This window comes from Anopheles cruzii, chromosome 3 (assembly GCF_943734635.1).
Source record: "Anopheles cruzii chromosome 3, idAnoCruzAS_RS32_06, whole genome shotgun sequence".
NCBI classification, from domain to species: domain Eukaryota; kingdom Metazoa; phylum Arthropoda; class Insecta; order Diptera; family Culicidae; genus Anopheles; species Anopheles cruzii.
Genome location: NC_069145.1, coordinates 50,616,268 through 50,631,526, shown reverse-complemented (window position 1 = coordinate 50,631,526; position 15,259 = coordinate 50,616,268). Strand labels below are relative to the sequence as shown.

The 15,259-nt window shown below is 40.2% G+C and overlaps 4 protein-coding genes across 7 annotated transcripts; 2 read left to right on the top strand and 2 right to left on the bottom strand.

Moving 5' to 3' along the window:
* Window positions 1–1,146: 1,146 nt before the first annotated feature.
* LOC128275771 (uncharacterized) lies at window positions 1,147–7,446 on the bottom strand. 3 transcript variants are annotated; one of them, XM_053014384.1, is made up of 12 exons: window positions 7,320–7,446; window positions 6,843–7,070; window positions 5,705–6,772; window positions 5,495–5,641; window positions 4,639–5,169; window positions 4,444–4,558; window positions 4,107–4,372; window positions 3,807–4,016; window positions 2,898–3,093; window positions 1,961–2,821; window positions 1,712–1,887; window positions 1,147–1,646 (listed from the first exon to the last, which is right to left on the bottom strand). In XM_053014384.1, exons 2-12 carry the CDS (start codon window positions 6,940–6,942, stop codon window positions 1,192–1,194), a joined length of 4,125 nt encoding a protein of 1,374 aa, XP_052870344.1. In that variant the 5' UTR covers window positions 6,943–7,070; window positions 7,320–7,446; the 3' UTR covers window positions 1,147–1,191. The 3 variants fall into 3 exon arrangements, with proteins under 3 accessions (XP_052870344.1, XP_052870345.1, XP_052870347.1); XM_053014385.1 differs by having other exon boundaries at window positions 6,843–7,009; window positions 7,320–7,441; XM_053014387.1 differs by lacking the exon at window positions 5,705–6,772.
* A 1,545-nt stretch (window positions 7,447–8,991) lies between these two features.
* LOC128272659 (protein disulfide-isomerase A5) lies at window positions 8,992–11,576 on the top strand. Of its 2 annotated transcripts, XM_053010518.1 has the most exons (6): window positions 8,992–9,123; window positions 9,256–9,690; window positions 9,754–9,974; window positions 10,045–10,483; window positions 10,554–10,695; window positions 10,765–11,576. In XM_053010518.1, the coding sequence occupies exons 1-6, from the start codon at window positions 9,097–9,099 to the stop codon at window positions 11,403–11,405; spliced, it is 1,905 nt and encodes a 634-aa protein (XP_052866478.1). In that variant the 5' UTR covers window positions 8,992–9,096; the 3' UTR covers window positions 11,406–11,576. The 2 variants fall into 2 exon arrangements, with proteins under 2 accessions (XP_052866478.1, XP_052866476.1); XM_053010516.1 differs by having other exon boundaries at window positions 9,041–9,690.
* A 331-nt stretch (window positions 11,577–11,907) lies between these two features.
* LOC128269731 (60S ribosomal protein L24) lies at window positions 11,908–13,068 on the bottom strand. Its single transcript, XM_053007133.1, has 4 exons — window positions 12,968–13,068; window positions 12,819–12,894; window positions 12,440–12,687; window positions 11,908–12,182 (listed from the first exon to the last, which is right to left on the bottom strand). Exons 1-4 carry the CDS (start codon window positions 12,970–12,972, stop codon window positions 12,050–12,052), a joined length of 462 nt encoding a protein of 153 aa, XP_052863093.1. The 5' UTR covers window positions 12,973–13,068; the 3' UTR covers window positions 11,908–12,049.
* Window positions 13,069–13,585: 517 nt separating this feature from the next.
* Window positions 13,586–14,708, top strand: LOC128273149 (transmembrane protein 138). Its single transcript, XM_053011071.1, has 3 exons — window positions 13,586–13,855; window positions 13,946–14,193; window positions 14,265–14,708. Exons 1-3 carry the CDS (start codon window positions 13,722–13,724, stop codon window positions 14,369–14,371), a joined length of 489 nt encoding a protein of 162 aa, XP_052867031.1. The 5' UTR covers window positions 13,586–13,721; the 3' UTR covers window positions 14,372–14,708.
* The last annotated feature ends 551 nt before the right edge of the window (window positions 14,709–15,259 follow it).

Genomic DNA, 15,259 nt, shown 5'->3' with positions numbered 1-15,259 from the left:
TGATTGGATGATTTTCGAAAACGATATCCTGTATTGTTTTATGATTTCCGATGTTGTGTCTGTTTTTTTACGTTTTTGACATGGATCGTCTTGAAGGCTACTACGACCACGTCTAAACTCATAACTGCCCCTTTTAACTGCCAATTAAAGGTAAAGAGTCCTTATACACTTTCAACATTCGTTTATAATTTTCCTTTGCGTTTAAACCTTTCAAAAATAAAAAATCAATCACTGCACGATACTTGATTTTTTCCATTGTGAAAAATACTGTGACATGTCGATACTAAATGACTTGTAAAAAAAAACCAAGTTACCGATTGAAATGAAACTTCACATACGTTCATTTGAAGAGTGTACCAATATCACACAAAAAATCAGCTTCGTAGCAGTGCCCTCTGTTGAAAAAGCTCAGAACTTAATGAGCAGTCTAGTATACTAGTATATAAAAATGGTTGTTTGTCACCCGTCTGTCTGTACCGCATTTTCTCCAAAACTACTGAACCAATCCGCGTGAAATTTTGCACACCGTAGTTTTGTGACCCCTGATTGTGAACAGGAAAGTTTGACCCTCCCATACCTCCGAGGAGAAACCCCTCCCCTCTTTACAAACGGGGGCTCCTATACAAAATCTGGGTTAATGTCAGCAAAGCTCTGATAATTTTCAAGCAATTTGAGCCAGGTGGTGGTGGTGGCGCGAGTTTTGACATGTATCCAACGGGAAGCCGATCGGATACGTCACCGGGAAACGGTGGAGTAACGGGAGGCGGGAACGGAAATTGAACGAATATGTCACCGGGAAGCCCGATCGTTTGAAAAGTAGGAGTAACGGGAAGCGAAAAGGGAAGCTGATCGGATACGTCACCAAGAAGTCCTCTGAAATGCCTCCCAATCGAGAAATAAAGTTGAAATGAGGCGCAGCGACGCGTGCCGGGAACTGCTAGTTTAAAATAAATCAACAGGACACAAACAAAAAGCACACGCACGTATTTCGAACAGTCGTAGTAGATGGTCAAGTTTGAAATGAAATTAGACTGAATTTGACTGAAAACCGTAATGTTAAATCAACTTAGACGGAACGAAGTTTGCGAGATCTGAAAAAAATACCTGGACATCTTCTCTCAATTCGTTTTTCTCAAAGATCCCTGCCTTTATTTTTACTAACGTATTTGCTGCTTACAAATGAGCCTACTGTTACAAACGTTTTCTATTCATTGGAACACCAAAGAATGTCTCCCATAAATGGCATATAGTATTGACTGTGCTCTCCTTAGCCGTGGGAGTAGCAAAGCCAAGACTCCAGGTTTCCTCTTTGTCTTCTTGTTCGTCAACATAGCTCAGTCGGCAAGAAAGGTCATTTATATCTTCAAATTCAACAATATCGACTACCAGCTGCGTGAACTTAGGTTGAACCGGATATGCTGAGCTCTCATTTATCCATCTGATGTCGGGTATCAACATGAGATGTTTCTCGGTAACAAGTAGCGTTGACAAATGTACGCTCTTCAGTTCGTCGTTGGATACAACGTCGCAGAAGTTTATTATCATAACCATTTTTACGACGTCCCCGTTCGCTGCCTTTTTCAATTTGTTAATCAACACATCTGACGGTTGGTAGTCGAGTGTGCAGTAAGTTGGAAGAGGATTTTCTGCAACGAATCATTTTTATACAATTAACAGTTAAGAACTATACAATTAAAACAACCATGCTTACCATTAAAAAACAATATCAATTTATCAGTGCGAAAAATATCTTGAAGAACAATATGCACTGCCCCGATCGCGCTAATTATAAACTTAATTCCAAACTTCCATGGCAGGGGCTGCGCTATTCCAATGCGATCAATTGTTCCTGCGATATGTTTCTTCAACCAGCTTGTCGGATCATCACTAGAACACGGATAAAAAGAGAAACATAAACTCACCAATGTCACATATCAGAAAATTCTTCATTTGAACGTACTTTTCAGCAGCCACTTTTTTCATGACGTAGAATTTGGTTGTTGACAGAACGAACAACCCATCAAATCCAGTGGGCCATTCGTCTACATGATTATCATCAAACACGATGCACGAAACTAACCATTTTAGAGACTCGTTAGCATCGTCAAATAAGTGTTGATATAAGTACAACTTCAAGCGGTGGTCAACGTTGGCATAATCGGTATAATTGTATCGAATTGGTTCATAGAACTTTTTCAGTGACTCTTCTTCCGATTTTCCCTTCGGCGTTTTAGCCATAAGCATATTGGTGGACTGGAATAGGCCCCCCAAAACACTTGCAAACACGGAATTGTCTGACTTAGTGGTGTCTGATGCATTCGCAGATGCACTGGCTGAAAATGATGGCTGTTGCATCGATGTACAAGCTTCCGACGGTTCCTGTTCACACGTTGTTAGCCCAATTACCGTTACATTTGTTTTGGCATTCAAAACGTCCACCGATTGCCCCTGATTCGATTCATATGCGGTGCATACACTGTCCGTGACCGAACCAGAGCTAGAGCTCTCAGTTAGATTAACGTTCGCTAAGAATCCTTTCTTACTGGTGTGAGCTGCATGTAATTTTTTGCCAGCGGTGCTTTTTTTGATCATCGAATAGTCCTTTTCCTCTCCTTGTGCCGAAGTAACATTGGGCATTATCGTTAGCGCACCATTCAAATGATCGTCTAAACTGGGATTCATTGAGTCGCCGACAGTATGCTGCTGTTCTTCCTCACAAAACGAGATTGCACCCACAGATGTACCAACAGAGTTATTATCGGAGATGATTTCGTGGCTTGAGATGCGGCGTTCTTCAGATGCTTTTCGACTGGGATGATATCTTTAGTTGTGTAATTATTATAGAAAGTTATAGTATTCACTACGATAAACAAATCACTCCAATTCACTTCACTTACCCTCTATCAAGCACCTCTATACTACTCTGACTGGGATTGCTCAATACTTCAATGTCGCTCTCGTTGCCGAGCAAGTCAACGTCACGGTCACGTTCAGAATTCGTACTTCCTGCAACGCTTCGGTTCGAGTCGCAGGAGCTGCCCGGTTGAGATACCCGCGAACAGGAGGAAGAATCATTCAACGAACCGCTAGATTCTGGTGAGTGCATATTGTATATGTGGAAGTAAATTTAAAGAATGTTTTGTTGGCATTCCTTGGTTTACGATTGTTATAACTACGGGAAATTTTAGCTCATTTTGATCTACTTTGAACAGTACATTCCATCACTTCAGAAAATAAACGAAGACGGAAAATAATCTACAAAATTTTCCAACATAAAACTTGTTTACATCGCTTGAAATAATCTTATTGGAACTGTATGCTATTGAAAATTATAAAGCAAAACAAAGATTAGGTAACCAAACATCAATATATACATAAAATTCCATTTTATATATATATAGATAAAATTCAATTTTTTTAAACCCTTCAGCAATTTGTAACCAAGCCTTAGGGCATTGCAGACCTTGCGACTAATAGTACTATTGAAATATAAATTCGAAAACTATAAAACATTAAACTATTTATTCTACTTCCAACATCGATATTGAATCGTAAATACGGCGACAAATTACCAATTTGGAAAGGTAGATATTTCTCCACGTATAAACACAATAACATAAGAGGAGAAATCGAAACCAATGGTTTATGTAAAGCATTGTATTTTTCCCATCAATCGTTACCTTTTTGGCGAGATAACAAAGTAGCTCAAGCCAAACAAAATAATTATGAATTTTACGTTGTAGCAATGCATATAAGTAATACCTCAAGAAGAGTTTTTTCAGTATTTATAACGATCCTTCACTTACCCAAACTTTGCTTCGAGATGTTCATAGCTTCCGGTTCGGAAACGTGCACATCTGACACTTTAGGCAAAGAACATGTTAATTTTCTGTTCAAATTGCACGTCGAAGGACTACTAATGAAGGGGTTTGTCGATGATGTTACAGTTTCTTTCTCCATTAGCTGTTCCTTAATTTCGATGCAATAACCACCTCGACATTCCGGGCATTGGATATCTGCAAAACAGGTAAAATTAAACTCAAATTTGCATTAACATTCAAAATAACTTGCTGTTAGGAGCCAGTACCAACCAAATAATTACGTACCATCTTGCGCACGTTTGCTATTGACTTCGCGTGAAAATTTGGTATTACATACAACACACTTGTACAGACGTTGATTCATCTCGGATAGAGGTCTTTTGGACAGAATGCTTCGAAGTCGACTTTCAAGTAGCAGACAATCGTGCGTATCCATTTCGTACATTCGTTCCTTTTTATCTCGCTTCATCGTGTCAAACGTTAATGTGATACAAGTAGACGTTGACCTTTCGCAAGCCTCAAGCGTTTTAATTCCCCAACGAGTTTTGGTTCTTCGATGCAAAAAAGATATTAAAATTAATTGTACGCAAGCCTAATGCTGAAATTATTATTCTGAACTCGCCTTCCTACTGCGTCCTTTTCTTTGATGCTCTTTTCAGAAACAAGGAGAGACAATTCGGAATCGTTGTCTCGAGCAAATACATGATACAGAACTTCATTATCTTCAACTTCGGAATCTGTTCGACCGGAAAATAAACAATCATTGACAAAACATTCAAACTGATGAAAAATGCAAAGAAATTGACCGGTAACATACCTTCATCATGATCGTGCAAGCTGCCGTAGATATCCGTCAAGTTCAGCAATCCCTTAACATTCATTTCAGTCGTTCCTTGGTCGGAAGACACGTATCTCGTATCATCAGCTTCAATGGTAAGACCTCTACAATCTGAAGGCGTTGCTTTATTTTCCGATAGTTTTATCTTAGCAGTCGGAAACTCGGGGCTCGCTTGCATTTTCCATGCACTAAGATCTTCTAATATAACAGTGTTCATAGAGCTCTGCTCATGTGTAACCGGGTTTGCAGGTACAGATTCCAATCGCTCTTTCGCTGCGCTGTTTTCTGTGACATGGCAGCAATGATTGATTCCACTGCTGCTTTCCTCTGTCACATGAGTTTTCTCGTACTTATACTGCGCAACATTCTCATACTCTCTTTCCTTATCCGGATCGAAACCGATAACATTTCTAACCATGTGCCCAGCTTGACTCTGTAACCATGCACTGCCGTATTCGTCTCGTAATCGTTCAAGAACTTCCTTAGTCTCCAAATGTTCACGATTGGATTCTTGAATCGAAAAATAAAGGGATAACATTTTAAAACGGCGGATCCACACTCACGTTCACAAAAATGTGGTTCGAAAGTTGAAGAACAAATGGTGTAAGTTGAACCTAACCAATATTCTGCTGCATTAACTTGTATGAAATAGTTGGAGTATATGATAATGTGGGTCCTTTAGTTGCTTGAACAAATTCTGCCTCGTATCAAGATGCAATTTAATTTGACTTAAAGCTTTTTTTCTTTTTTTTCTTACTACTACTACTTTACGACTACTGTATCTGGATTATGTACGGAATTATTTAGTTCATCAACGGAGAGTGGAATTATTTACCTAAATTTATTCCCGAACTGTTCAGTTTTCTGCTTCCGACCAGAGAATTATCAATCGATGTATTGTCACGATCACTTTCACATTCAGATATCACTGCTCGCCTAACCCGTAACTTCTTTTGGCTAGTTAAGGAGTGGTTCATAATTTCTGAAAAATATTGACATGATAAAAATATGAAAATATTCAAATGTGTAAGGATTTTTCATTTACCTTTCTCTTCTACAGTTACCCTTAAACAGCCTCCGGGCATGTCGAGAAGATTGTCTCGCTCTGTTGTGGTTTCCGTCGTATTAGACTCCGGTGTATTACGGCCATTCGAGCTACCGTTTAAATTGGAAACAACGCTCGATACCAGAATTGCTTTATAGCTATCGTAATTTCCGGTAAGAGATTTTTCATAGCGAGACAAACGCTCGTTGTCCAGAAAGAACTCTACATTAGCCATGTTCTTATTCAGATAACGAGCTGTTGCCTGTCGATGTTTCGGATGACACGCCAGCGGATTGTTCTGAAAATTAACAGACCGCAAAGCACTAAGGGTGCTCAAAGGAAGCAGTGCGGCATGATCGACGATAAAGTTTCCTGATAGATCCAAATCGTTCAAAGAATATGAAAGGCAGGACAAACCATCTAAATCCTCTACGAAGTTGTTAGACAATTGTAAAACCTTCAATTTGCTTCTTGCATCCACGTGAAACACCGGAATACTGTTCAATCGATTGTAGCTTAAATTTATCTCCCGTAAGTTTGGCAAATAGCGCACAGCAGACACGCTCACTAATTGGTTATGGCTCAAATTTAACACTTCCAGCAAAGGTGTCAGCTCCAGCGAGCTATCCACATAATCAAGCATATTGTATGCAAAATTTATGTTTTTAAGCGCTCGCCACTGTTTTTTTTCCATCATTTTGTCACCGCCACAACCAACCAGCACATCCGACACATATGAGATACTGCGAATACAGGACAGATCACGCAGTTGATTCTTAAGATGATTTATACCAACTACTTGATTGATTGGTATCTTCTGCACCTCAAGCGTACGTAAGCTCCGAAATTTGCTTATGTCCACAGCAGACTCGTAAAGGTCGTCGTTGAGAAACTGGTTCAAGCTGAGAATTACCGTTTTCTGCACGAAATCATACACAAACTGAAGATCCCGGAATACATCAGATTTTGCATTATTCGGTTTTACTACTTGAAAGCTCTGCGGCGGTAGTATCTCATTTTTATCCACAATCAAGCTAAACGAATCATTCAGTGCCCTTAGAAGTGAGGCTAAAAAATATTTGGAGTTATGAAAAAAAAATGTCAAAGTAGCAATTAAAGCGATCGTTAATCGTCCTACCTGATAGTGATAGTTTGAACTGAGAGTTCAACACTTTATCGCCACTTTCCTTCAATAAATTTGCCAGCGCTGTGATCTGCGTTGGATCCATTGTTGTCATTCAGTTGTCGAATGGGTGACTCATTCAAATATGCACGAACACTAGTCTTCAATGTCTTGGATGCGGCCTAATTCATTCAAGATATCAATTATGAGTAGCGCCATCAACGATGAGCTGATCCTACCGACCTACCACGAAAATGCAAATGAAAGTACATTGATGAGTGAGCGAAAGGCCTTTATGCGATCGCATTCAGGAAGTAAACAAACTATGTGAAACCGTTTTTTTTCTAAATTACCACACCACAGTGTTTACTTTTTGGAATCTTCGCCAACCGTTACGTATTATTATTAAGTTTTTCAAGTTAGCCACTTCAGAAATATTTTAAGTCTCCAGGTGCGAGGTAGAGCCTCGCGAAACACAAAGCATTATCTTACCTTTTTCCACTGTTGTGTCAAATAAATAAAACTAACAAAAATCCTTTAACAATCAAATAACGTAACACGGATAGCTACGGTATTGCGACTCAAATTATTCATACAGCAGCTCTAGCGAACACGAAAGATGTTTATTTTCCGAATGAAAAGAATTTCAAAACAAATCTTGTACAAATTTTTTCTTTGTCTGCACAAGTGTCAATTTATTTATGCTGTCATCCTGTTGTCTGCCGAAAGCGCGGAAGCGCATATCAATCCGTTTATAACTATTGTGTTCAGTTCGCTGTTACTTGTCCAGTATGGCAAAAGCGACGTTACGCAGTCCGAAATACCAATATTATTTAGCAAAATAAAATATACTTAGGATTTTTACGAAACCGCAAAACACTATTCAAGCAGTCATTTTCTAAATGTTGCAACAATGAGCATCATAAATACGGACTGGATTCTCGAAAGATAAAAAACACGAAGCCTGTGGTGACTACCAGCAGCAGAGACACAAACCTTGCGTTACTAGCAGTTTTTAACCTACCGACATAAACAAACCCTGCCTCACTGACAGCGCGCTATAAAACACTCACACAAGTAAGTAAAGTTCGAAAATTCAAAGTCAGTTTGCATGTGAGCTTAATCTTAATCCAAGCGAAACAGCTGTAGCTGAGGCGCCACACGGTGCGTAACAATAACAGCTCCATTTTTATCTGCCCGATTCCTTGGTCCGAGGGCGATTAAGCTAGCGACCCGAACGTGGCACTCAGGTGGGCCGCTCAATCGGGAGCCGCTGGCGTTACATTTGTAACAGAAGTCGTACGACTTTAATGCTCGCCGGCTTTAATTTGCTACGTCGCCGGCGACTGCCAACAACGACAAAAGTCGTTGCAACTTCGCCGTCCACACGTTACAATTGGTCTGCGGCGATGCGGTTGCACTGACTAAAGTAGAAGTGAAGTCGTAACGTGTGGACCGGGCTTTAGTTTGTGCAATCGCATCGCACAGACAAATCGTAACGTGTCTGCGATGCCACACGGTGCATAACTATAACACGTAACACGTAACTTAGTGTCAAATCTGTTGTGCGTCCTGTATAACGTCGTGTTATGCGCCCTGTATAACGTCGTGTTATAGGGTCTGCTGACACTGCATTACGCTTTTGACACTGGTCGCTGTACTGTCAAAATTGTTATATGAGGCTGTTATGCACCGTGTAGCATCGTAGTGTGGACAGCGAAATTGCACCGACTTTTGTCGTTGTTGGCAATCGCCGCAGTTTTAGAAAATTAAAGCAGGCGAGTATTAATATATTAACCCCCACATCGTGAAACTGTACATCAAATGGAAGTGTTTCCAGCACCAGCACCGGCTTTCGCCAGACCAACACTTATAGAGGTAAACAACCTCAGCGTGGATCATGCAGTTTGTCGATTGAAGTTCAATTAACACTTGCCTTTTTCCCAACATCATGATGCGATTATTTAAATGATGATTTAAATTTTACCTGTTGATAAATGAGAGTAGAGTAGTTGCGGTGAGACGAACGGCGTGTCTCTCCTTAGAGACTGTTGTTAGAAACGAACCGAACGCTGTAGAAACGTCAAACTGCTTTTGATCATTTTATATAGAACGTTTTCTTTAGACCAAACCACAGCTTATAAACTAACCAGCCGGTTTCAGAAGCGCTTTTCACAAAACCAAACAAAACTAAGTACACATCAAGGAAAAAATATTTGTTAAAACGACTCTAGAAGAAATAATTACAGCAGCGCTTCCTGTTTGCATCATGAAACTGCATGTTTGCATCCTTATTGTAAGTTCTATTCCCGCTGAGACGCGTAAAGAATATTTTAGAAACCAGTTAGGAGACGCCGTCTTAATGGTCGAAAAGGTAGGAAGGCAACGAAAATCAACCATACTGACCCACATACTGGTTTTTCCACAGATTGCCACCGTAGGCGTTTGCTTGGTCTATTCCAAAACCCAAAAAAGTGCTGTAATAGATAGCATCACGGACATGAAGGAACTAAAGAAGCTATTTCGCACCAAAACAAACGTCTTGATTTTGTTCATGTCTGGCGTAAAAGAAAATACGGCACTACTTTCTTCATTCCGAGAAGCAGCCGAAAGTGTGAAGGGGCAAGGCACGTTCATATTGTTCGATTGCAATAATTCAGAGGTGAAAAAGATCTGTAAGAAACTGAAGGTCCAACCGGTCCCCTTTGTGATTAAGCACTTTAAGGATGGCGACTATCACAAGGATTACGACAGGCAGCTTACAGCGACCAGCATGGTCAATTTTATGCGTGATCCAGCTGGCGACTTGCCATGGGAAGAAGATCCAATCGGAGCAGACGTCGTTCATGTGCCAGATGCGGTGGTAATATTTGTCATTGTTCGTTCGATAACTTGGGTAATTTCTTGAAGGATTCATTATATCTAGGCATTGGGCAAATTTCTGAAAAAAGAAGTCAAACCAGTTCTCCTCATGTTCTATGCGCCTTGGTGTGGATTCTGTAAAACGTTAAAACCAGAGTTTTCCGGAGCCGCAACTGATTTAAAAGGACGATACGTTCTCGCCGCGATCGACGTGAATCGTCCCGAAAATTCAATCATCCGCAAGCTGTACAACATAACGGGCTTCCCAACCTTGTTGTACTATGAGTACGTCCGGAAAAGATTACACCACACATTCCATTTTTCCTTAATAGTTATTGTCATTTGTTTTTCATAGATACGGACGCATGAAATATACCTTCGAAGGAGAAAATAATCGCCAAAGTATTGTAGCGTTCATGAAAAATCCTACCGCTCCACCGACAGTCAAGCCGAAGGAATCAGATTGGGCATCGGAAAGCAACTCGGAAATAGTTCACCTCACAACTAGCAATTTTGGACCAGTTCTCAAAGACGAACATTCGGCGTTAGTAATGTTTTACGCACCGTGGTGTGGACACTGTAAAAAAATGAAGCCGGAGTACGAAAAAGCGGCTGAAATTTTGAAGACCAAAGCCATACCTGGTGTACTGGCGGCCCTTGATGCAACTATTGAATCTTCCATCGGGCAACAGTTTGGTGTTAAAGGATACCCGACAGTAAAATACTTTAGCAATGGAGAGTTCAAGTTCGACGTAAACGTACGGGAAGCAAATAAAATTGTGGAATTCATGCAGGTATCTCTTAAAGGGTTGGCGAAAAATGTTGAGCAGTTAAATTTACAAATTCATTTACAAACATTTTCAGAACCCTATTCAACCTCCTCTACCTCCGGCCCCAGAATCTTCGTGGGAAGATGAGCCCTCGGAAGTTGTCCATCTGAATGATGAGACGTTCAAAGCTTTTCTGAAAAAGAAAAAACGCGTTCTGGTCATATTTTATGCTCCTTGTAAGAAGAAAAAGTATACCATAGCAGAAACTTTAGTTATATATATATATTTTTGCTCTCCTTCAACAGGGTGCGGACATTGTAAGCGAACGAAACCTGAATTTAACCGTGCGGCGGAACACTTCAAGGAAGACCCCAGAACTGAACTAGCAGCGGTCGATTGTACGCGTTACAGCGCAGTCTGCTCTTCGTTCGAAGTTCGCGGCTATCCGACCATCAAGTACTTCAACTATCTCAAAACCATCCGAGAGTATAACGGCGGTCGTACGGCGACTGATTTTATAAAATACCTCAACGATCCAGATGCGGTGCTTACGAAGAATGATGAAGTAGTGGAGCCGTTCGGCCAATTTCCCGGAGTCGATAACATACTGTTCCTCACGGATGACAATGTTGAGGAAGTTATCAAACGAGAACCAAGCCTCTTTGTGATGTTCTATGTTCCCTGGTGTGGTCATTGCAAGCACATAAAACCGGACTTTGCGAAGATTGCCAAGCTGTTAGTAGATGAAAATGTACCGGCCAAGGTTGCTGCTCTCGACTGCACCGTCCATACAAAGGCAGCCGAACGTTTTCAAATCCGTGGTTATCCTACGTTCAAGTACTTTGCAAAAGGACAATTCCTACAAGATTACGATGGCAAGCGCACAACAGAAGAAATAATGAAATTCCTTTACTCCGTTAACTCAGTTGTAAAGGATGAATTGTAAATGATAAAATCGCCAACATTACGGCAACGTACGGATATGAAATTTCATCATCATTTAAGTCATCAAGGAACCATTTCCTGATTGAACCATAATCACTCAATCGAGTGTTTGGATTTAAGTGTCGATAAAAGTCGACCAAAACAACTCAACTCTAACACCTCCTATCGTCATTCCGAAAATGTTTTTTTACGTTCTATGTAAATACGATTATCTTCTCGTCGTTAATACTATATAAACAATGCATTGATATATTGTAATGTAAAATGTAAATGTAAAAGTCAAATATACACTGTTTCTTTACTTATTTGATGAATGCACTAAGAAGGTCAGTTATCATCAGACAGGTCTTTCTCGTTGCCTCAAATCGAGAACATAATTCGAAAGAAAAAGCATCCTTCATACAAGTATCTCAATATAAGGTGTCTTGAAGATGTTCGAACGTCGACCAACATACTAACATTTCTTCGCTTAATTTCTTTCTATTGTGTGATAATCAGTTCAATTGTGGTAACACCAACGTCAAACGGGTGACTGTTTTTTTATTCCATAATTCCAATGGTACATTTCCCGTTCGTTTGTTGTACACCAGATGCAGTTGTTACACACAAAAAACACATCAACGCATCGTAGATGCTATAACCCTTTTATCGCTTGCCTCCTACACGTGGGGCAGCCTTTTGCGAGACCTTAGCAGCTTTGGATTTCTGCTGTTTCGGGTTCGGTTGGGTTTTAACCTTTTTCTCGGCCTGCTTAGCCTTTTTGGCGTCCTTGGCAACTCTGCAAATTTAAAATAAATCCCAAAAGTTAGACCGAAATGAAAATTTCACGGTGTTACTACATAAAATGGAATGTTTCATCTGTAAAGACGGCAGATTCCTCAATGGTGCATCCTAGTAGCCGGAACACCAAGAAATCTACCGGTGAACAAAATGAATGTAAGAATAGTTTCGCCCGCTTTATCTACCCGTTGATGCATCAATTAACAACTCGGTCACGTAGGGGGCATTTACATACGATCTTCGACACAAACTTACTTGATAGCCTGCTCGCGCTGGGCCTTGCGAATTTCGGGTTTCATGTTACGCTTAGCCATAATATCCGTAATGGAGGCACCAACGATGGCACGCTGGAACTTTTGAGTACGGCGCGTACGCTTCTTAGAAGCCTCTTCCACGATGCCCTTCTTGTGTTTGCGACGGTAAAGCACGGTCCATTTCACTTTACGCGCATTTCGCTTCATCAGGAAGGAGCGTTCACATTTTTTGTTCAAAAATACGTGCGTCTGTAAAATGATCAAATACAAACTGGTTGATAAGAGATAATAAAAGTCTTTCGCTCTAGATGGAATTTGTTTCGAAATGGTTAGGTTTTAAATACCAGGCGTCTCAATCATACGGAAATGTGTATACCTACCTTACCGTCAGCTTTCACCAAAGTTTTGCCACTGCCTGGGTAGATTTTAAACCCACTGAATGCACACAGTCCAATCCTGCAAAACAAAACGAAACATTAAGCATTTGAGTTTATTTCTTATAGATTAGTAAAACATAAATATACGTTACTTCATTTTAACGAGCCTAAACTAAGCCGGAATTCGTAGCTAGCTTGTTTCCTTTCGAAACGTGGGACAGAAAAGAACATTCTTCGCTATGGCACGTCAAATTGACGCGCTGCCAACCTTAACGAACAAGATGTTGACAGCAGCAGAACCAAGGCATTCGATATTCGATGTAGAAATTCGATGGTTCGAGATATTCGATGTCAAAAGAAACCCATTTCAGCGGTAATTAATTAAATAAGTAATTAAATTACATTTACTATACTTTCAAGATCTTCAATCCAATAACAAACCTAGTTTAGGATTTGTCTCTGAAATCGCAACAACCTTTTCCATATAGCGACCTTGAGAAAAAGTTCAACCGGATGTAGATAGATATATATATAAATGTACATACTGTGTCATTTTTCGAAACACCATTTAACAACAACAAACTTTTAAGAGAGTGCAACCAAGATCAGCGCAAAACCTAAATTTTTGTGTTGTTACTTTGGTTACCAAAAAAATACTTACTAATAATTAAACTGATACTACGTTGCAACCTTATGTAGCGATGTGTGTTCCATAAACTGAATTAATTTTGATAACAGTTTCAATCCTGTGTTGGCCCCTCTAGGGTTCTGCCTTCTAAACCAAACTATAACAAAAAATATTCGTCGCCCTGAACCAAGTTTGTTTGCTTGCCAACATAGTGAGAGAAAACAAGGAATTTGGTTTTCGTGTCGTTGGGCAATACCTGATACCGGGACCAATGCAAAATGCTTAAACTTTCTCTGAAACGTTTCGCCAGCGTTTTGTTCTTTCAATTGCTGTTTCTGTTCGTTGATTTAGGCATAAACAGTTTCTCGTATCTAGCTCGCGGTGGTCAAGTTGGTGCCATTTTTTTGTTCATGTAAGTATTTTCGCGTCTACAATATATTGCGTTTGCACAAATCGAAGGAACTTACGAAGCTCGGTGTTTTGTTTTATTCGTCTTTTACAGTGCCCAGGATGTTTGTTTGATGCTATCGTTCACTGCTTTTGTTTTTAGTCTGTACTCCACCTACGTTTATCAAGCCGGAATGGCAAACTTGTTGTACGAAAAATTTCGCACCCCGCTCTTCATTAGCATGATGTACTTTTTCCTCAGCATCGCATTGCATCTTTGGCAGGTGCTAGGGCATTCCAATGCACCGTACCAGTTTCAGTGGCCGAAGGCTCTTACTGCTCTATTTATTATACATCGGCTGTGTAAGCACGGAATACTGAAACACAACTTGCCTCTTGTTTGATGTCAGGCTATTGTTCTCTTTCTTCTACAGTTTCTCCGGTATATTACTATTTGTACAAAAAATCTGCATTGAAAATGAGTGATCCGCGGTTTTACGAAAATCTGGACTGGATTGCACAACAGCTGTCGATCAAGTAAACAGTAGTGTGAGAAACAACAAACGAAGTGTTGACTAAGGACTCAGAATTCCATGAGTTTTAAAAATTTCTCTTTCTAGTCAGTCATTTAGTCAGTTCGACGGTGATACAGTCTCTAGCTCTAGAATACTGTAGCAAAGTAAACTAAGAGTCTTTAGCCGAAGCCATACTATTTCTGCATTCCGTTAGAGTTTACTCTAGTTACACATTAACACAAAGTGTTGTAGAATTACGCCAAAGGGATCACGATAGGAAGTTGTTCTCTTGTATGTGTCACATATCATCAATATTTGAATGAAAAATATGTGTATTTCAGATTTGCTACTCCTCGTTGAAATTAGCTAGCCCTTTACTTCATTCATATACGAGGTTCCGCCATAAAGCTTTCATGGTTTTGCGCACAGAAGGCTCGATGCGATCGCGAAAAAATCGAGTAACGAAGGTGAAAAACTTACTGACCTAAAGAAACCGAACAAAGAGTAAATGTAAAGCGTAAAACTTGTAGACGTTATGAAACATTGCCGAGAGTATACGGGGATGATTCCCGCGTGACAAGGACGGCCCGTGACTTCAAAAAGTGACTTGACTCTTCAAAAATTACCAAAATAACTAAAAAGCGTCGTTTAAGTATTAGGGCCATTGCAGAATCTGTGTGCAGTAAGACAAATATATTCTCGAGATATGGGAAGAAAGCCCACCCTGCGTCTTCTACTGCTTCCAAAAATTAAATGCCGCTTGAAAGTAACCCACCACGAGCCCCTCGAAGTCCAAAAATCAGCACAACTATTTGAAAGCCTGTGGAAAGGTGACTTGAAGCAGTGGAAGAGCCGCACCGCATGGCCCGGTGTGAAAATGAATGGTTATCAAAAATTGCGAAATTTAAATGTTA

Coding starts and splice junctions, on each gene's coding strand:
- LOC128275771 (XM_053014384.1), bottom strand. CDS start 6,942: ATGACAACAATGGATCCAACGCAGATCACAGCGCTGGCAAATTTATTG. Junction 4,559..4,638: donor CTTGCACGATCATGATGAAG/GTATGTTACCGG, acceptor CCGGTCGAACAG/ATTCCGAAGTTGAAGATAAT. Junction 1,647..1,711: donor ATTGATATTGTTTTTTAATG/GTAAGCATGGTT, acceptor GATTCGTTGCAG/AAAATCCTCTTCCAACTTAC.
- LOC128272659 (XM_053010516.1), top strand. CDS start 9,097: ATGAAACTGCATGTTTGCATCCTTATTGTAAGTTCTATTCCCGCTGAG. Junction 9,691..9,753: donor TTCATGTGCCAGATGCGGTG/GTAATATTTGTC, acceptor CATTATATCTAG/GCATTGGGCAAATTTCTGAA. Junction 9,975..10,044: donor CCAACCTTGTTGTACTATGA/GTACGTCCGGAA, acceptor TGTTTTTCATAG/ATACGGACGCATGAAATATA.
- LOC128269731 (XM_053007133.1), bottom strand. Junction 12,688..12,818: donor TGGTGAAAGCTGACGGTAAG/GTAGGTATACAC, acceptor ATCATTTTACAG/ACGCACGTATTTTTGAACAA. Junction 12,183..12,439: donor CAGCGCGAGCAGGCTATCAA/GTAAGTTTGTGT, acceptor TTAAATTTGCAG/AGTTGCCAAGGACGCCAAAA.
- LOC128273149 (XM_053011071.1), top strand. CDS start 13,722: ATGCTTAAACTTTCTCTGAAACGTTTCGCCAGCGTTTTGTTCTTTCAA. Junction 13,856..13,945: donor GGTGCCATTTTTTTGTTCAT/GTAAGTATTTTC, acceptor CGTCTTTTACAG/TGCCCAGGATGTTTGTTTGA. Junction 14,194..14,264: donor ATTTATTATACATCGGCTGT/GTAAGCACGGAA, acceptor TTTCTTCTACAG/TTTCTCCGGTATATTACTAT.